This window comes from Sardina pilchardus, chromosome 8 (genome assembly GCF_963854185.1).
Source record: "Sardina pilchardus chromosome 8, fSarPil1.1, whole genome shotgun sequence".
Taxonomy (NCBI): Eukaryota; Metazoa; Chordata; class Actinopteri; order Clupeiformes; family Clupeidae; genus Sardina; species Sardina pilchardus.
The window spans coordinates 16627489-16649493 of NC_085001.1; the positions used below are offsets into that span (position 1 = coordinate 16627489).

A 22005-nucleotide genomic window follows, 5' to 3' on the forward strand; every position below is an offset into this window, starting at 1 on the left:
ATAGCACTTGGAGTAAAAAAAAAAAAAAAAAAAAAAAAAAAACGACACACTAAGTTCAAGGCAATGAGCAAGCCAAAGAATGACTTCAAAGTAACAAACATAGAAATGGAGTATCTGTAGACCTCTCCAGGAAATTAGGTGAAGGAGGGACAGCTACCCCATCGGCTCAGCAAAACAAACAAACACAAAAAGTGAGGCGCAGAGGCTAAACCCCATCCTTGTGAGGACCGTCCCAGGGCCAAGGTTCCACTCTGACAGATCCCGCTTAATAATTCATTATGCCGGACCCCAATCATTTATTCATCACACCCTCCCTCCCTCCCAGGTCTTTCCCTCCCATCCCTCCCACACCACCATCACTCCCGTTTCCCGCTGCCAGGCAACAGCTCTGACACTATTGCTAAGTTAACTCAGGTTAGGGTGAGGACTGAGAGGAATGCACGTGGCATCAGAGGCTGACATGGTTTTTAAGAGTTTGTGTGTGTGCGTGTGTGTATGTGTGCGTGTGTGTGTGTGTGTGTGTGTGTTTGAGTGCGAGAGCGAGCAGGTCGGCTGGTGACATGTTGTCATGTGCAGGTCTCTCTCCACGCCCGGTGCAGCTGCTGCAGGCGCTCGAAGGCCCTCTGGCTGATGTTGAGGGCGGGGTGCACTCGCCGCAGACTGGCCTCGCCAATCAGAGACAGGCCACAGATCCCGAAATAGGCGTGTAGGGGATCTGGAACAGACAACAGTGACAGAGGAGTGGGGGGAGGAAGAGGAGGGGAAAGCAAGGAGAAGAGAGCAATAGAGCAACACACACAGAGAGAGAGAGAGAGAGAGAGAGAGAGAGAGAGAGAGAGAGAGAGAGAGAGAGGGGGAGAGGGAGAGGGAGAGAGAGAGAGAGAGAGAAAATGAATGAATGAATGAAGATGAAAAAAGTGAAAAGTGAAGCAGGGAGAAAGAAGATGGGAGAGAGAGATAAGGAGACAAGAGAGAGAGGAGGGGGAAAGTAGGTCAGAGATGTGATGCGATACACAGCATCTGCTACTGATCGACCAAACACTTGGGCTTCTCAAAGTCAAGGAGGACAGCAGGCCAGCCAGGCTCCTCTGTTTACATCTTAAGGCCCTGACACACTGCCCCCCCCCCCCCCCCCCCCCCCCCACACACACACACTCCAGGCGATTTTAACTGGGTTCAACACAGTAACGGGCCGAACACACGGCGCATATTATTCCAAGTTTGGGCTGTAAGGCCAATTTTATGTTTAAGCAAGTGCCATAACACATGCCTCATGAAAACATTTTTTACAATATATTCAATCATATAGCACACACACAGTACAGAAGTCCTCAAATCAGAGGGGACAATACATGAGATATGAAATATACGAGACAGTGATTGTGAGACAGCCTGTTTAAGGAAACATGAATAATGTATGTTGACCCCTTTTAACCACTCCTCCCCTCCCCCACCTCCCTTGGGAAGCCTGTAAAAGCTTTCAGACTTGGGTTGTGTGTACTAAATTGAATCATAATGAAAACACAATGGGGTGATACAACATAATGGGATTCCACATTAGGGGTAGAGGGGAAAAAACACCCTTTTCAATATGAGATTAATCAATGTAAATGATGTCGTCTCCTCCATCTTAATGAGCGAGCGCAGTGTCCTTGTAAGATTACGGGACTGCTTCAAGTGGCATTTAAAAGAGTAAAGAGACTGTTTCCCACAGAGCGTTTAGGTTTTCCTATTTCCGTTGAAACAACAAAAAAACATACAAAAGCATCCAGTCACACAATGCAGATTCTCACACAGTGACCTAAACTCCATAGAAAACACCTTCAGAAACTATATAGGCTGAGCAACAGGCCTGAGTATCCCATTCCGCCGGTTTCAGCTGACAAAGGCCAAAACCCTTACGCAGCCTCCGTGTGGAAAGTCGGGTGTCATCTTACCTGGATGGCTGTCTGGCCATTTAGCGAACCCTCCCACCAATCGGTCCTGGGTGGACAGGATGTAGTTCCGGTTCTTCTCAAAGTTGGTGTACTTGAAAACGTCTAGAAGCTGCGAGGGGGACAGAGATAATTCAAACGAGGTCAGACCAACGCAAGACGTGAGAAAACAGACATGAGCCCCCCCCCCCCCCCCCCCCCACCCCCCTCCACACACACACACACACACACACACACGCACACGCACTCACACACATTTTTATTTCATTAAGCACATCCTTTTCGCATGACCACAGAAGCATGCCATCACCACTGTGGAGGAAAGGCACAGTGCATGGGAACAAACAATACATACGCACCTCCCACAACAACTAAACAATTACCACCAATGACAGTTTTGGACCACAGTAAAAACTGAATGAGAAATGGTCTTAATGATGCAAATACAAGTGATGGAGCCCAAATGACAAATCATACACAAAAACCATGAACAACTGACTTAAGCTCACCATTTCGAAAAAGAATGCTAAGAATTGTCACAGATTCAAATGACTGAATGAATGAAAATGTGAAATGAAATGTGAAATTTAGGGCTAAAACCATACACACTTTCAATCCAGTTCCATCGGCCCCAAGGTCATCAACCAAAATGTCTCCTGAGAGGCTTTAATTTAGAGCAAGTAGTAACAGGAGCCTCATAAATCCTTCTCAAGAGGGTGAGGGCGGCTTCAAACACTTTGAATTATATAATTACCAATGAAGGATTCTGCTACTGCTATTTTTTATCACCAAAGTAACAATTATGGAGAAAGCTTGAGAATGTAACCTCAATTTCATCTCATTCTGTTTCAAGACTGATGCTCCTTCCTGTCTTTTTAACAGGCTTGCACGATATCTGAAGATTACCCCCTCGCTCGCTCGCTCTCTCACACTCACACACACACACACACACACAATGCTTTCACAGCTAAGGATACTTTCCCTCCCTGTGGCGAATCTGGCCATTCTTCATTATAGTCTTCATTACACGTTTGTGAGTGCCAGCTTTCAGTGAGAGAACTGACCTCAGTTTGTGTGTGTGCAAGGGTGTGTGTGTGTGTGTGTGTGTGTGTGTGTGTGTGTGTGTGTGTGCTTACTCTGCCAAGTCTGTTTGCCTGCTGAGGAAGCCTATTTCCTGTCCTGGCTGCACAGCATAGCACAGCAGTGTTCCAGCTAGGCTAAGCCTCTCTCTCTCCCTCACCCCTCGTGAAGAGCACTCTGTACCACAGGTCCACCCACAGCAGCAGCTGTTTTTAGGTATGGGTGCTAGTACCTAGAAAAAGGTGCCCCTGTTCTCGTCAATGCATGCTTCTGTTCGAAGTGTGTTTGTTTTGAAACGCCACTGACTTCATTGGACTGGCAAAACATATCCTGGTTTGATATTATTTTCATGATGAACCACAAGAGTGTGTGTATGCGGAAGGGTGTGTATGTGTTTGTCTTGTGGGAGGGGTTGTGTTCACCTAAACAAACTAACGCAGGCCGCCAAAGCCCATAGATAGACGATAGATAATGCTAGCCTCGCAGCTCTGAAATTCCCCCCGTTCGGCATACCATGACACAGCTTGTGGGGTTCAAAAGAACAGGAATCCAGCTAAATCACTCAGTACAAACTGTAGTCCTCCTGGTGCTTTGGTTCCTTCTTGTTTACTCCCCCCCCCCCCCCCCATTCACTATATCACTCTATCTGTACATCTCTATCAGTCCTTCTTTGATTTCGGGTAGTTTCCCCCCTCGTTCTCCCTCGCTTGGTTTTCTTTACCTCCAGAGTGGCGCCCACCCAGAAGGAGTAGCAGGTGTCGACGGGCTTGTTGGGGCGGCCCTGGAAGCCGTTCTCCTGCCGCATGATGCACCAGCGGCGTATCCGGTCCAGCTCGCGCTGGCTGAACATCTCCTCCAGCTTCCCCATCAGGCACAGTGCCGCCACCGCGCAGAACGTCGAGCCGCCTGAGCGGATGGATGGGGAGGGAGAAGGGTTACCACAGGACGACAGGGAGAGAGAGAGAGAGAGAGAGAGAGAGAGAGAGAGAGAGAGAGAGAGAGAGTGTGACGGAGTAAAAAAAGAGAGGGGGAGCAAGCAGGCAAACAGGGGTATGGAAGACAGACAGATGGAAACAGAGGGAGTTGGAGAAAAAAGAAGAGAGAGAGAGATGAAGAGTGCAGAGGAACACAAACAGAGAGAGTCACGGCAAAGGAGGGAGGGAGAGTATGTGAGAACAAGTGCAATAGGGGACAATACAGATATTTTCTACTTGAGCTAAGCACAACATGAACCATGTGATATGCATCTTTGCTATTTAAAACGCCACTCTGCTAGGTGGCTAGGCTAGTTTCCCCCACAGTGCGTGTGTGCCTGAGTATCATTTACACATAATATCTGCATGTAAGCATCATGTTTGGATCCCCCGAAGGGTCGGACATACGATTGACAAAGATTCACATGTAGTGAATATAGAGGACTATAGTGAGTGAGAAAGAGAAAGAGAGGAAAGGGGGGTGGAACGAGAGGCCGAGAGGGAGGGAGTGTAATGATAAGTCTGGGTAGGCAGTAGCATTTATCCCTACGTGTACACGCATGCACTGTGCCGTGTGTGTGAGAGAGGGACAGGGAGACCATCCATCATCAGTGCTCTTCCTGATCTGTCTTTTCAGCCAGACACAGCCTAGCATTTAACTGCCTACTCATCCATAGAGGTTGAGTGAGGTCCAACTAGAGCAGAACACGAAGGAACGCTTCAATCCCTCAACCACGACACTCTGTCACTCAGATCTGCTTCATAGTGACTGAACATCTTTTTTTCGAACGCAAACACGTATTCATTTAGCTTCTTTAAGAACCCTCAATGCACAGGAAGAGCGCAAGCTGTAATTTGCACCATGGTTACATTAAACACTTCTCGTGCCATAGTTACATTAAAGCGGCCATATTTATTCCCTGCAGCTTGTGGGTGTGTATAGGAGCAATTTTCAAAGGAAATGGCATCCATTAAAATTGCAGTCTTCAACGGATAATTGACCAAGCAACACCTGTTTTAGGAAGTTAATTGCAGAAAATGTATTTTATAAAATAAATATTTTACGACCACAAAGCACATCCTTCACTGCCTTAAGGCTGGGGTGATTTGGAGGATACTCATAGGGGACCATAGGCGTTGTAGGGGGTTTGGTCACCTTAACACATTGCAGTTCATTCAAACAAGGTCAATCTGACTCACCATGTGACTCCAGGCCAGCTCCCTGCCCAATGCCGTTGTCATAGGACTGAGGAAGCAGGGGAGAGAGAGAAAGAAGGGGAGACAGAGAGAGAGAGAGAGAGAGAGAGAGAGAGAGAGAGAGAGAGAGAGATACGGGTCAGTGACTTCCACAATTCCAAGCATTGCTCACTGATTGGTGACTTCTCGGTGGTATTGTGATCGGTAGCATATGCACGTTGAGGGCAGATGGGTCTCTGGCATGGATTAAGCTCAAACTGCTCAATTAATACTCTCATACGGCGGCACCAGCTGACTTCATCTGGACTCCTCGCCTCGTCTCCCCACCCCCCACCGCCACATCATTATCCCACCCGGAGATAAACACAGACACTAAAACGGTTAACCATGCCCATTCGGAGCCCACTTAAGTTTTTAATGGCGGCTGATAGCAAGCGGTCTTTGCGTTGGGACAGATGGAATCCAACCAACACTGGCCAACAAGATTGACGCCTCCGCAGTGTAGACAGACGTAAGAGTAAATCCTTGACGCAACTGAACAAGAATGGAACGGACGGTGCTAGAACAGAAAACAAAAAGCTAAAAACGTGTCCCGTTTTGGAGATGCTCACAGTAAACATCCCCTCCATGCGCATCACGCCGCCCATCTTTAGGGGTTAATAGACGTGCCATAATTGAATCAGTAAGAGGATTACGGCCCAGTGGGGGCCTCCCGTTGAGATCATAACATCTATTTATAGGGCCCTGAGAGCGGCCGCCGGCTTAGGGCCCATGCAAACGCTCTGTGTGTGTGTGTGTGTGTGTGTGTGTGTGTGTGTGTGTGTGTGTTTCGCTCTCTGGCTTCCACACGTCATAGTAGTGGCCAACATGTCAAAGACAGAGACACACACATACACACACTACACTGGTCAGTGTAATCAACTGCAATCACTAATGCAGCCTGGTGTGTGTGCACTTCCACGTCACAGTCCTCAGTCACTGCCTCACTCACACACACAGACAACTTACATATATGTACACACATACAAACACGCACACATACAGCCTTTTACAATGTAATCCACACAGCAATCACCAGACAGGAATACCACAGCCTGCTGTGTGTGTGTGTGTGTGTGTGTGGGTGGGTGGGTGGATTATATAATCTTTTGTGGGATTAAGGCGCTAGGGTTGTGAGTGGTGGAACGCATCCCAAACAAGACAAAGGGGGCAGGGCAGGGTAGCGCCCGACCGTCCCGTAAGCTCCGTCTGCTCTCTTGACTCCAGAGCTCCTCTCTACTCTAGTGACCTGCCTCGGTCTCATTTGGGAAAGGGGAAGCCTCGCCAAAAAAACACCCGATTGCCTTGCAGTAGTGCATGTGTGTGTGTGTGTGTGTGTGTGTGTGTGTGTGTGTGTGTGTGTGTGTGTGTGTAAATATATCTCTAAAGAGGACTCATGATAGGAACTCACTGATTTACTTCCCCCTACATGATTGTCTCCCGAGATGACTGCCAATCGGAGTGAAACTAAGCGTGTCTATTTTAGTTCCCTTGCCCGATGAGTCAAGCGACGTGTTCGCATGATGATAATAATAAAAAAATGGGGCCATGACTACAACTGTAGTATTCCCTGAAGGCACTCCACTGCACACGTGCAAGACTGCAGCTCGTGCTGCACATAAGGGGGGGTTAAACGCTCTCTCTCGCTCTCTCTCTCTCATCTGGACTCACCATGCTTTTTCTGATGTAGTCGATGGCCTTTTTGATGTCCATCCCCGACCAGTCGTCGAGCATGTGGCAAATGCAGGCCGCACAGTAGATGAAGCGCATGTCGTTCTCACTTCCTTCTGGGACGGCGTAGAAACTGAAAACAAGAACCGCACCACAGAGGAATATGAATTCCCCCCCTCTCTTTCTCAAGAAGCAAGCTCTGGAACACATCTTTCCATGAGGGGCTTGACATAGCATAGAGGGTTTCTTGTTGATAATCAATAGGTTCACTGTCCCCCGTGTTCCCTTGATCAAACCAATACAGAATGACTTCATGAGCCAAAATCTGTCTGCATACTGATTTTTCCACAAGCTAGATAAAGGGTCCTCAGTCATTTTATTGGGAGCTAGTGCTTCATGCCCCAATGCATGTGTTAGTTCCTTCTCAAATCGCAGGCAAAAACAAACGGCATGAGGCTTTGACATGGATGGAAAAAGGGAAGTAATGTTGGTTGTTAGAATGTGCTCCTTCAGCTCAAATGCCGAGGGCAAGAACAAGAAGTGCAAAGGTCACAGCCTCCATGAGCGGTCAGTCACTAATAGATGTGAGATGTACACTACAACTTCATGGGAACATTCGGCCAGCACAAGTAGCGCTTTGTCACTAATATCTTTAACAGGGTTTTGAAAGATAAACTGAAAGCACTGCAAAAATGATAAAAGGGCAGTAACTTGCTTATGATTGTAATGTATGAATAAATACGGTAGATTGTATACTTTGGGGGCACATCTGAAAGACGTAAGTCTTTCAAAAACTCACTCATTTAAATCACAAAAGCATTGGCAAGTTTATATAGTGGTTTGATACGGCCAAAAAAGAAGAAACAACGTCATAGGTATGCAAACATCGAAAGTTAACTGACATTTTAAAGAGCGAATTGCAATAGAAAATTTAACATAGCATTGGCATCTGGTTAAGTATGACGTCAAGGGCTCAACAACTTTTCCGTCCAAAAACATTTACTAACACAGCCTGCCGGTTTTCACAACCTGCAATCCTTATAACCATCACCTCCATTTTAGTGTAGCTGTGCAGCCAGATGATATTATCAAGGGTAACGTCCAGGCCTCCATGAAAAATAGGATTTTATTATGTTGCAGCAAGCGAGTAACGGAATGACAATTTTCTTACAGGCTACTCTGAATAGTGGGGGAAAAAAAATGTCCATGGGGAAAAACAAGCGACTCTGAGAGCAGCTGGACCCGGATAAAGGATTACCGGAATATTATTGAATCATGCTATAACAACCGGATAGTTTTACTTAGGACCCAGTGCTAGCCTGATGGCTTGGTCAGATGACACAATTTGTTTTGTATTCTAAAATGGTCTTTCAGGATTTCAAATGTGATGATAGTAGAGCCATAAATTCTTGGGGGGTCTGGGTCATAAGATCAGCCACATCACTACATCATCCAGCCCATCATCTGCGTCCCGTGTAATCACAGTGCAAGTGTCAACACGGAGATTCCCCAAAAACTCTAACATGCTAGACTTATCGTTGTGGTGTCGTGGCGCGACACAGACAACAAATTGCTGGTTGTGGAATAGGTCACATTACAAGACGTGTTCCTCCTTCGCATCATTCATGACCTTATATATTCGGGCACTATGCTGGAGATGTGTAGGTTATGACGATATCGGGCTAAAATTGTCCAAGTTAACAAAGTCATGAGGAGTCATAATTAAGCAATAAGCCCCGAGAGGCCGTGGTTTATACTGTCTAATCGAACAGCTGGAGGCGTTGTTAGGCTTTTGTGCTAGTTGTAGTAGCGCATTACTATAGAACGAAATGTGGTCAAGGTGTGTGTTCATTGTGAAATTTACAATGGCATCGAACGCGATTCAGCCAATCATAATCAAGGACCGGACCTATCCGTTCAGAATGACACCTCTCCCCCGGATCCTTGACCCTCACCTGCCGTCCTCCAGCTGCAAGGCCCTCAAGCCTGCCATGCAGGCCTGCTTGTTCACGCGGCTCAGGTCGTCCCCCAGGATGATGAGGCTGGCCAGGCCCGTGTACGTCATCGCCACATGGGCACTGTCATAAGGGTGGGGAGAGCCAGGGCCCTAACACACAGACACAGACAACAGGACGTCAGGACAATTATGTGTAGTTCAGTTTAACAAATACTTCACTGCCTTTTCACTGCCCTTTGCCACAGGGTATGGGATGCATGCCTTGTGCACCTTGACAGTGTGTACCCCCCAAGTAAGCCAAGCATTTGTTGGCCAATCTTGATAAAGGATTATTCACGTTAACAAAAAATCAAATCAAATCAAAATCAAATCCGGCTTCTCGGCCAAGTATACTTGTGTATGAGGAATTTGGTCACTGCAGTTATCCCATCCGTGAATTAGTGAACACACAGAGCACACAGTGAAAACACAGTGAAAACACAGTGAGGTGAAGCACACACTAACCCAGAGCAGTGAGCTACCTTGATACAGTGGTGCTCGGGGAATAGTGAGGGGTTAGGTGCCTTGCTCAAGGGCATTTCAGCCATGGATGTGGGTATGGGAGAGCAGTGCTAAAAAAAAGTGCTTTCCTGACAAAAAGTGCACCAGAGCTGATGGGCAAGGTTGTTTGACTATTACTACTTCTACAGAACTCATAGAGGAAAACAAGGCTATAATTAGTAAACAAATTGTTGTGCTTTGCATAGACGTAGCTTCTTCCCACACACCCTGGGACACTATGAGTAGCAGAACAGAATGATCATTCTTTAGAATGGCGTTACCTTTGTCTGGTACGGAACTCCTATGTGTGAGGATCCACGGAAGCCACAGCGTGACAGATTGGATTCTGGTGGGGATGACAACACAGACAGATCAGGCGTTGGTGTACCAATACAGAGGAAGGGCTGCCACCTTGTGGTTGTAGTTGGATTTGCAAGAGGTGATAGACTAACAATGTTCACATTGTTAGAACAGACTATGCCTTTTATTCTGAGTAATTACAAACAATTTTACATCAGTCCTTTGACAAAAATATATAAATTCAGGATATATTTGTGTCGCTACATTAGGGCACGGTTTATACTGAAATGCAATTCCCTAGACAGGTTGAAATGAATTCCCCAGACAGTTGATGCCAAATTAGAGTGCGTCCCAAAAGGCACCTGGGGCTCTAAAGATGCTGGAGGGACATTCAAAACAAACCTCACACACACCTGCAAGCCTAAAAGGGGTCTGTGAATTTGACTACAAAGCACCTCATTTCCTACGCTTTTCCATATCAAGGAGCTCAGGGGCCATTTTACAGGGCTATACTAATTGGGTTACGACCTTGTAAAGTCTTTCATCTGTGAATCACAAGCAAGACTAGAAAAAGAAGAATAGGTAGCGCAATAATGATGAGCCACAACCAAAAGCGTGAGAGAATATTTTTGCTTTGTAGGAGATTCTCTGTATTGTAGGAATAGTTTTTTATAAAACACAAAGTCACCTACTTGACAATTAAAATGAATCAGTTGAGACAGAAAAACAATGCACCAATTAGCACCTAAATCCTCTTAATTCATTGACCACAGAATTTTGACTACTCACGGCCCTCAGTGGGAAGAACTTGTAGGGAATAGATCCATTCGATCAAACTCGGCTTTTCAATCACATCCAAGGCATCTAGTACATCCAAGCCAGACAGTGCAAAGAAGACTATCGTCAACCTGAAAAAAAAAGGGGAAAAAAATGGATGTCACTATAAAAAATATATAATGGATTTGTGTATTTTTTGCAAATATGAGACAAAAAGTAAACTGAAGGCAATTGAAGGCAACAGGATATCAATCAAATCCCAACTGAAGGCTTTGGGAATTGGGAACAAAATGAAAAGCAAACATGATCAGTCAAAGGCAGGCCTTGAACCAACAACCTCTGTTTTAAGAGTCAGGAGTACCAGCATTAGAATTCAAACAGATATGTTAGCATTAGCATCAGACAAAAACTACATTCACCAGAATGCAGACACAAACAGGTATTGGTGCTTAGGTGGCAAAAGGGGAAGGGGAGGGAGAAGTGTGGACGTTTGCAGGAGAAAAAATAGTAACTGGTGAGACAAGATACAGATTCAACCCTACAGACTCTTGCATGGTAATCGAACTCTATACCACTGAACTCTGGACACAATACGAGTGTCTGCGAGTATATGAAATACCATGGATGTGGAAGTTGATTTTTTTTATTTTTTTTTTATGTGAATGATATTTGACAAAATGTCCAAAGAATGTTGTAATGATTATGCAAAGTTGTATAATGCTGGGAGAGTTACATCCTGAGATATTGTATGAAAGTTCCTTCCTTAAAATTGGATTGATTTTACAACAGATTGACATGTCAAGATTCATTCGGTCAAAATGTTTAAGCTGAAAGCAAAAGAAATGGATGAACAGACTCAGAGAGAGTTTAGTTTGCCTCATTCTCGTCACACAAAAAAGACAGGAAAACTTAAGCAGATCAATGAGGAGACAATACGAAGAATACATGGTGAATTCTGATCCTGGTTCGCAGTGTGTTTGAAATATGAGCTCAAAAACATAAGAGTTCTTGGACCCCTAAGCATCTGCTCAGAAACCACCTGTACTGTTGCCATGGGTATATTAGTTATTTATAAACAAATTCTGTGGAGATTACCCTGTTTTTTTCCTTTATCATGGCTAGTGAAAGACAGTTTAATAACAAAATATTTCCCAAATCCGGATGTAATTATAACTGTTTGTATTTGGCTTGTATTTGCAAGTCTGCCTGAAGTTTGAGATGATCTGAGATCAACATATTTCGATGTAAAAATGCTGAAATCATTGAGAGTTAGAGTTTGCTATTGGTCTGCAGAACAGAACTGGTGCTCGGAGTCGTTGCCTGTACTCAATGACATTCAATTTAAGACAAGTGCAACATCTGCCACTTTGTTTGCTGAGCATAATGACAGTGCACACTCTAGTCAGAGTTAGAAAACCCAAGCTTATGTTTCGAAGGGCAACAACAACACCCATGCCCTTTCTCAGTGTATGCGCGGAGCCCGCTGATTTCAGCTCATTAGCTTTCCCATCTGCTCCGTGCCAATTAGGAAATCGCAGATGGTTAACACAGAACCACCAACGAGGAGGGCATTTCGTTTTCCATGCTCGAGAGTTTCACATCTGAAGGTGTGTGGTGGTGCGACGTGGCATGACTACACCGCTCCCTGCTGGCTGACAAGCAGCGACCATCTTGGTCTCGTCGAACTACTAGGTTCTGTGCTCGGAACGGAGTGGCCACGCAGGCTTTTCTGCATGACTTCACCATGTTGATTGTGGATGAGTGGACACAGTGAGCATAAATAGGCCTGCTGTGCTCCACTGCTGTGATATTAGCCAAGCTTCACAACAACTGGCACTAGACATCGGCAGTTATCACGAGAACATGAATCAGCTCCTTTTGCCCCTTAGTCTCACTCACACTCACACACACACACACACACACACACACACACACACACACACACACACACACACACACACACACACACACACACACACACACACACACACACACACACACACACACACACATCCAGGTTGCCGTTGTATCCACGGAAAGGGGCTGGGGCTGGCAGTGCAGATATATAGATATGGTTTTAAACCATCTTTTCCCCATAAGAGGGGTTTTCCCCACCCATGCCTGATTGTGACTGAATGGCAGGAGCTCTGCAAACAGCCTATGACCAATACAGTGACATTTCTTGATGCTGTGATTTTTACATGCTGGCAGTGCAGCAGGGCGATATCCTGCAGTGCTTTAACCCTCACGATTACAAACAGGGCAGACACACACATAATGACAATCTGGCTACTCTAATAGATACAAAAAAAATGCATCCGTTGCAAACATGCCACTGATCAAGACAGAAGGGGAGCCGACAAAATGAGTCGCCCATAATAGTTTCCAAGCTGGCCAATTTAGCTGATGACTACCTAATAGGTTATTTCTTTGATAAACACCTTGGATGGCTTATTTTAATGTGCTTGTTGGCAGTGGAGTATCTTTAATTAAAGTGTGCTTGCCTCGTATGCCTCAGACAACTCCAGGAAATAAACAAATACAAAGTTGTACAGAGTGAGGGTATACATTTAGGTACAGTCTACCGGTATTTCATTTCCTGGCTAGCAAACGGGGATCCAGTAACTGCAGTGCGGGAAAGTTGTTTACAGTTGTTCGTGTCACGGCATGATACGAAGTTTCATGTGATACAGATTAGATGTAACATGTAAGCAACTGGTTAGTTATCCTGAACATAACTGAATCAATTCATTCTCGTTGACTTATGAAATTCCTTTATCGTGCCGCAACTTGACAATCGTCGCTAACCAGACAGCGATCATTGACACGTTTCACCCAGACTATCTGATGTATTCTAGTCAATATAAAAATGTAGGTGTTGGGAAGATTTCTTCCGAGGAGCAATAAGACATTTCATTTAACATCACTTATTTATGAAAGCTAAGAAGTAATGAATGGTTAGTTAGCCATCTAGCTAGCATAGGCTACATTGATAGCCATGTATTTGTGACAAGCTAAGTAATGACAGAGAAGTCTGAATAGCTTACTACCTGCTTGTCTCCAAAGACGAGTATCTCTCCGGTAAAACTTGAAGGCATCGTTGAAAAAACCGTATATGTCGATCTCTCAAAAAGTCAACTTGTTCGAAATCATCAAACGGACTCTCTTCTTCCGCCATCTTTACATTTAAAACTACTTCCTGCTATTCTTATGTCTATGTTCTGAAACAGGAATCTAACGTCCTACATCTCAACTTACCCAAAGTTTCACACTGCCATCTACTGGAGAGACGTATGAATGATCAGCCTATTACTTTCAGGTGGGTAGCCGAAAGTATCCCCCCCCCCCCCCCCCCCCTAATTTATTTCCAAAAGTTAATTATATTCCAGAGAATCTGTTACACACTGTCTGTACAACTCTTCAGGCAGCAGAGGAGAGACTGGACTATCAAACAGAAGTCATTCTTTATGAGAGAAGGGCAGTGTGAATTTCTGATGGACGACAGTGACCCCTTGTGGAGAAAGCAATTTTTTTAGCATGCCTGATGAAGTGGATGGCAATAACATAGTAATCCAAAGAAAGATGGTTTATCAGTATCTCTATATACTGTAATGTGTTTTTTAAAAATATGTGGCTCTGTTTGACCACATGAAAGACAACATGACCTCTAGAATAGATTATACAGTAGCAGCTGTAATTTGAAGTTGTCCATCACATTCCAAAAGTAACACCATCAGTGAGGGGGTGGTACTCTCCTCCTTACTGTCTCTGCTCCAACCCAGTGTAGGGCGGCCCCATCATGGATGTGTGTTGTGTGGTGTGAGAGGGAGGGAGTGCTAGGCCAGATGAGGCTCCTTCCCCAGCTCCCCAATTAATGCGGTGCATCCGGAAAGTATTCAGACCATTTCAAGTTATTCACATTTTGTTATGTTTCAGACTCATGCTATCGTACTCTTGAGCACTTTCAATGATGCAGAATTGTTTTTTTGCATCCTTTCCAGGTCTGTGTCTTCATTCAACCCTGTCTCGTAGGTCTACGAACAATTCTTTAAGGCTTGGTTTTCACTCTGACTCACACCATCAACTGTGAGACCTTATAAAGTGATGTCTGCCTCTCCTAATAATGGCCAGTGAATTAGGCACAGGTGGACTCTCAAGTTGTAGAAACATCTCAAGGACCATTAATGGAGGCACCAGAGCTCTTGTCATATCAAAGGGTCTGAATACTTATGTAAATGGAATATTTCAGTCTTTTATTTATTTATTTTAAATCACAAAACACTCCAAACAGCTGCTTTTTGTGGATTATTGGGGTATTGCGTGTAGATTGATGAGGGGAAAAAAATAATTGAATCAAACAAACAAAGCAAAATGTGGGAAAACTTGAAAGGGTCTGAGTACTTTCTGGATGCACTGTAAATCTCCTCCTGCAGCCTCCAGTTGCAACAGTTACAACAACCACAACACAAACACCTGACCCAACACCCAACACAGACCCACAGTCCATTTCTTATGGCCTGTGTGTCACACTGAAAATAATACGTTTTTTTAAAAACAACATGTTTGTGTTTAAGGTAGAAATAGTTTACAAAGGTTTTGAGGCATCTTTATATTTTTTTGCTTCCACATATGATGACAGTCTGTCCAATAGGGGAGACAGAATAGGACACAATACGGCAAACATATTTTATTAAAGGTATGCAGAGCAATCAGAAGCTGACTTTACATTCACAGCTGATTACATTCAGAACATTTTCAAACGGTATTTTTAGAATTTACTTTCTTGGTCTATATGGATGGAGATAGATAAGATATAAGTTCAAAACTTGTTTGTACAAGAAATTGAGTGGACACGGAGACTACTGCAGCAGGGACCCAGCCTGGCTAATACCAGACCAATTCTCAACTGACAATAGTGTCAATGCAGATTTATTGGCTAGCCAAAACCCAGGATAAAGTGGGTGAGTGAATGTGGTCTGGACTCTGTGCAGGAGGGTCATTGTGTTAGAGATGTCGTAGAAGGCCAGAATTCCTGCACTGTGATCCACATACACTCCTATTCTGGAGCTGACCACTAGGGGGAGTTTGGTCTGTTCATCATTGTGCCAGAAAGATAAGCTGAGGTGCTGAAGGGACAGACACCAGGATTGATAATTATGTCCAAACCCACACTTATCAGCCCTTCCTTTCCTCCTGATGCTTTTATATGAGACTGCTAAACGAACATTCTCACTCCACTCAACTTCCCAGTAGCATCGCCCAGACACACCCTCTCTACACAGCACCTGGGCCCACACATCAAATCTCTCTGGACGATAAGGATAGTGCAGTTCAACACCCCTTTTTACAGTCCTGTTCCCTTCAGAGAGATGGAAATTCCTTTTTGCTGTGCTCGGATCCAGTGTGAAGTGACAGGAGTCTGGTGGAATAGAGGACGAGAGTTTCTTAATTCAATATCTCGCTGAGCGATGGAATGAGTGATTGGTGAATTGAGATCACAGAGGAGATGGGTGTCATTTGATTGACTGCTGGTTTCGAAAAGCACCTTTTATTATCTCTATAACTGGACAAGAGTGGCCCCTCCAACTATAATGAGGGTCATCATCGCCATCCACCCCTCCATATTGAGGTCCACATGGCCTGACCTGCTGTCAGCTAAACCCCGGCAGCATCAGAATGACTCAACCCAGTCTTACATCTGATCATGTCACACTGTCACTGAGTGAGTGGCTTGTATGTGTGTGTGTGTGTGTGTGTGTGTGTGTGTGTGTGTGTGAGTGAGAGATATAGGTGGTCTTGTGCATCTCTACGTTTCACGATTGGCCAACATCACCCCAACACCAAGAACGCACACAGATCCGAGCTGAAAGCCTAGTTTGACAAATGTATCATAACTGCTATTGTAGGATCACTTAACTTACAGCAGTACCCTGAGTTCAGGCTTTGTGTAGCCTCGATATGTCTAGATAGCCTACATACAGTAGGCCTTTGTCTAACTTGCTTAGTAGGATACCCCACTGCAGCATCAGAATGAGTCTCACGTCTGATGGTGTCACTGTCACGTGAGTGAGTGGGTGGCTTCTATGTGTGTGTGTGTGTGTGTGTGTGTGTGTGTGTGTGTGTATGAGTGAGTGAGAGATCTCTTGCCTTTGACTTGTTTCTAGAAGAATCATAAATGACATAAATGCTGAAATAGGTTATGTAAAAGGTGGTAAGTTGGGAGTGGGCACCAACGACAGCACTGCATGACAAGAGTTTAACTTGGGTGACTGATGTGAGAAGACAAGCACAACTGTAAAACCTCATAACAAAATATTATAGACAGTCAAACTCACATTTTAGGAACTCCCCTCTGGTTGTAGGTTCTGGAGGCAAAATAGTCTGGACTTCAGTCACTATTGTGATAGAGAGAATCGTAATATGAACAACATTTACTTAAATAACCGGTGTAAATGTCAACATTATATCACCCGAATCTTTGTTTTTTATAACAGTAAAATGTACTGTATATCAGTGATGTGACCAACCTGCTGCAGACATCTTCATGACTTCCTCCTTGTTGAACTCCTCCAGCTGCCCCTTGAGTGAGGAGACAGATTTCTTCAGAGCCTCAAAGGAGAGGCTTTGGTTTACACAGATACTGGATACATCTTTAGTCTCAGGTGGGTTGCTCACTGACTGGAAAGTCTAAATAGAGGGGAGAAAGACAGAGAGGGGGGTGTACGGTGCACTACTGACATTCTCAATAAAGCATTCGGGTTACGTTTAAAACAACAATTTGCATTTCATGGCATGTAAATACAGAATAGTTTCTAACTTTAACAAATTGTTTAAATCATTATTGTACATGAGATCAGGTAGATATTAGGGATGGATGAAACTGATATACCATCTGTATCATGAAAAAACATTCAACATCATTTTTTTAAGCAAACAAACTTGAGAGCCAAAGAAATCTAACAATTATCCTATTTTTTTTGAGTATTCCAAAAGTATTCTTACAGATACTGATGCTGAGATCAGCATCCTGTGCCCTCATAACCAATCAACAGTTACCTTAAGGAAATGGATGTGATCCTCTGTGTGTGAAAGCTGTTCCAGCTCAGCATCTCTCCTCTTCAGTTCAATAATCTCCTGCTCCAGTTGTTTCAGGAGTCCTTCAACCCGACTCATCTCAGCCTTCTCCTGAGCTCTGATCTGATCTTTCACCTCAGAGCGTCTTCTCTCAATGGTGTGGATCATCTCTGTAAAGGTCCTATCACTGTCCTCCACTGCTGTTTGTGCAGAGCTCTGATAGTAGACATACAAAGACACAGGGGTAGAATAAAACCGGTCCACTCACTCAGCTCTTTCACAAAACTTGTTACCAGTGTGGCTCAGAGGAAATTAGTTCTCCTCTGGCTAACTGGCGGAGCCCGAGGCCTGAAATGGCTCCTCCAGCAGACAGTTGTCGTCTCCTGTGGTCCGTAGTAGGCTACTCACCTTAAGAGTCTCCACAGTCTTCCTCAGCTCCTGTAGCTTCTTCTCTCTCTCCTGGATTCTCTGCTGAAAATCCCTCTGGGTCTCTCTCATTTGTGTCTACAGTATAAACAAATGCATCACATCAGATGTTAGTGATGAGCCCATTGCTGAGAAGACTCTCATCATTACATTACAGGCAGTGAATTTAGTGTAATGCTGTCTACTGTAACAGAACTCCATGATTTTAGACCTTCATTCCAGTTGTAGCCTAACCATATGGTAGCCTAGCACAACATTTATCCTTACCTGTTTCTCCTGTCTCCCTGCAGACGCCGACACTGTGTCATGGCCTTTGTGTTCATCCACCATACAGAGAAAACAGACACAAGTTTGATCTGTGCGACAGAATATCTCCAGAGGCTTCTCATGTTGAGTGCAGATCCTCTCCTGTAGGCCTGTAGCATCAATCATCTTGTGTTTTCGCCCAGGTTGTACATTGTTGTGAGCTTTACAGTGAGTTTCACAGTAAGACAACAGACAGTCCAGACAGGACTTAACAGCTTTCAGTTTTCTTCCAGTGCAGAGATCACACTCCACCTCCCCGGGACCACATACAGGAGCAGGAGCAACAGCTTGGATTCTGGTCTTCCTTACCTGTTCCACAAGCTCTGCAACAATATTATTTTTGCTTAAAATGGGTCTTGGAGTGAATGTCTGTCTGCACTGGGGGCAGCTGTAGACTCCCTTCGGATCTTTCTGATCCCAGCAGCCCTTAATGCAGCCCATGCAGTAACTGTGTCCACAGGGAATAGTCGCTGGATCCCTGAGAATGTCCAAACAAATTGGACACGTAAAAAGGTCCATGGTTGCTTGTCATTGCCTCTGCCATTCCCTCTATAGAGCTGAAGGACTACTCACAAAGCTCTTGTTGGAAGAAAGTAATATTCTTCCGCGTGTTGGTTAAGGGAGGGAGACGGACACCAAGTTTTGAGTTAATAAAAGACGGTTTACTGGTTACAAGACAGAATTACAGCAATCACAATGGGTTGCTGGGGAAGGCGTTCCTCCAGCTCACAGTTTCAGCTTAGGTTTTTATCCTTGGCTGTTATCAGTTACTGGCCTATAGGGGCCCTGCATACATTGTTGCCACCTGGGCTGATTCCCAGAGTGTCAGCGCCTCAGAGTTAGTAACATTCTGTTAGAGCACAATGTTAAACAACTATATTATAAGACATATTATTCCTACAACTCCCTCCTTTAACCTCATTCATGAGGTCAACACCAAAATGTTATTGTGATCAAGTCATTAGATGTTGATTAACCTTACTGGAGCTGTTGGAAGATTAAAAAGAAAACACCAATATCTTAACTTTCCCTAAGGCACAAAAACACCACCGACCAGCTCAAAAGAGCATTCTATCAGATACATGAAGTATGTCGGGCCTCACAGGCAGCACAGCAAGCAAAATTTAGACAAACAACACATCGCCGCTGGACTGCCATACTCCCCACTGGGCAATCTGCATCGACCTTGGCTCGGCTCGATGACGTCAGTGGAACGGAGGCACAGCGTGTGCTCCGCCAGTGTTTCGGGCATGTGAAACACTCAAATGCAATTGTCCATCACCAAACATTCTAGCCCATATGGTTTACTTTAAACGCTATCTAAGGGCATTTTCAACTGGTAGTCACCTCTAAATCCTAGCACAGAAGCATTTTGGCACAACCCCTATTTATTCTAATAGCAGCCTCCCCAGGCCCCGAGAGGTGGAATTATCTGGTTGTGAATTGGTGCCCAGGCCTTCATCATGATTTCTGGAACAATCTGCACTTTCTTCAAAAACTTAGATCCATGGTTAGTGACATGTTGGGCCCCACTTCAGTGAGGCCCCAAAAACTTCAGTTCAATTTCTGTCTTGTACTGTGGGGGGTCAAACTCAAACAAGTACAATATCTCATCATTATGTTCAACCAGTTTATCATTCACCACTGTCCAGAGTTGCATTTACACTCTAAAAACAGAGAAAACTATGAAAAGAGTCAAATTTAACCAATGTGATCGTGTAATATGTGTCTGAATAACTTATCAGTTAAATTGATCAATTAGACTTTAGCTGAACTTTCAACCAATTTTCATTAGTTGGAAAACTGACCAATCTAATAAGTTGTTTTAACCATTAGATTGGGTAACATGTGTCCCAAAAGCACAGTCAAATTGACTAATCTTTCTTTATAGTTGAATGTTTAACTAATCTTCATCAGTTGACAAAATAACCAATCTAACTAGGTTGTTTTAACCATTAGATCGTGTAATATGTGTCCGAACAACATATTGGTTAAAAAGATTGGTTGAAAATGTAACCAATCTTCATTCGTTGACAATATGACCAATCTAGGTTGTTTTAACCATTAAATTGGGTAACATGTGTCCCACTAGCACATTAGTCAAATTGACTAATCTTTCTTAGTTGAATGTTTAACTAATCTTCATCAGTTGACATTTTAATCGATCTAACTAGGTTGTTTTAACCATTAGATCGTGTAATATGTGTCCGAACAACATATTGGTTAAAAAGATTGGTTGAAAATGTAACCAACCTTCATTTGTTGACAATATAACCAATCTAACTAGGTTGTTTTAACCATTAAATTGGGTAACATGTGTCCCACTAGCACATTAGTCAAATTGACTAATCTGTCTAGTTAAATGTTTAACTAATCTTCAGTTGACAAATTAACCGATCTAACTTGTTTTTACCATTAGACGTGTAATACAGTAGCCTATGTGTCCGAATAACATATTGGTTAAAAAGAATGGTTGAAAATGTAACAATTCTTCATTAATGACAAAATAACCAATCTAACTATAGATCGTGTAATATGTGTCCGAACAACAAATTGGTTAAAAAGATTGGTTGAAAATGTAACCAATCTTCATTAGTTGACAATATAACCAATCTAAATAGGTTGTTTTAACCATTAGATTGGGTAACATGTGTCCCACTAGCACATTAGTCAAATTGACTAATCTTTCTTAGTTAAATGTTTAACTAATCTTCATCTTGACAAAAATGACCCATCTTCATTGGTAAAAATGAACAATCTTCATTGGTAAAAATGACCAATCAGTAGTTTTACCGATGAAGATTGGTCATTTTGTCAACTAATGAAGATTGGTCATTTTTACCCGTGAAGATTGGTCATTTTTACCGATGAAGATTGGTCATTTTGTCAACTAATGAAGATTGGTCATTTTGTCAACCAATTTTCATTGGTAAAAATGACCAATCTTCATTAGTTGACAAAATGACCAATCTTCATTGGTTAAAATGACCAATCTTCATTGGTTAAAATGACCAATCTTCATTAGTTGACAAAATGACCAATCTTCATTGGTAAAAATTACCAATCTTTATTGGTAAAAATGACCAATCTTCATTAGTTGACAAAATGACCAATCTTCATTAGTTGACAAAATTACCAATCTTCATTGGTAAAAATGACCAATCTTCATTAGTTGACAAAATGACCAATCTTCATTGGTAAAAATGACCAATCTTCATTAGTTGACAAAATGACCAAACTTCATTGGTAAAAATGACCAATCTTCACAAGTTGACATAATGACCAATCATCATTAGTTGACAAAATGACCAATCTTCATTGGTAAAAATGACCAATCTTCATTAGTTGACAAAATGACCAATCTTCATTGGTTAAAATGACCAATCTTCATTGGTAAAAATGACCAATCTTCATTGGTTAAAATGACCAATCTTCATTGGTTAAAATGACCAATCATCATTAGTTGACAAAGTGACCAATCTTAGTTGACAAAATGACCAATCTTCATTAGTTGACAAAATGACCAATCTTCATTGGTAAAAATGACACATCTTCATTGGTAAAAATGACCAATCTTCATTGGTTGAAATGACCAATCTTCATTAGTTGACCAAATGACCAATCTTCATTGGTAAAAATGACCAATCTTCATTAGTTGACAAAATGACCAATCTTCATTGGTAAAAATGACCAATCTTCATTAGTTGACAAAATGACCAATCTTCATTGT

General features: G+C 43.3%; 2 protein-coding genes across 2 annotated transcripts; both read right to left on the reverse strand.

Moving 5' to 3' along the window:
* Positions 1–348: 348 nt before the first annotated feature.
* Positions 349–13666, reverse strand: pggt1b (protein geranylgeranyltransferase type I, beta subunit). The gene is made up of 9 exons (XM_062542975.1): positions 13520–13666; positions 10482–10600; positions 9674–9738; positions 8851–9002; positions 6896–7028; positions 5189–5234; positions 3736–3920; positions 1938–2046; positions 349–715 (listed from the first exon to the last, which is right to left on the reverse strand). The coding sequence occupies exons 1-9, from the start codon at positions 13645–13647 to the stop codon at positions 567–569; spliced, it is 1086 nt and encodes a 361-aa protein (XP_062398959.1). The 5' UTR covers positions 13648–13666; the 3' UTR covers positions 349–566.
* Positions 13667–15019: 1353 nt separating this feature from the next.
* On the reverse strand, positions 15020–18786 carry LOC134088835 (tripartite motif-containing protein 16-like). Its single transcript, XM_062542982.1, has 6 exons — positions 18237–18786; positions 17952–18047; positions 17526–17759; positions 16997–17156; positions 16805–16864; positions 15020–15888 (listed from the first exon to the last, which is right to left on the reverse strand). The coding sequence occupies exons 1-6, from the start codon at positions 18714–18716 to the stop codon at positions 15329–15331; spliced, it is 1590 nt and encodes a 529-aa protein (XP_062398966.1). The 5' UTR covers positions 18717–18786; the 3' UTR covers positions 15020–15328.
* Between the last annotated feature and the right edge of the window lie 3219 nt (positions 18787–22005).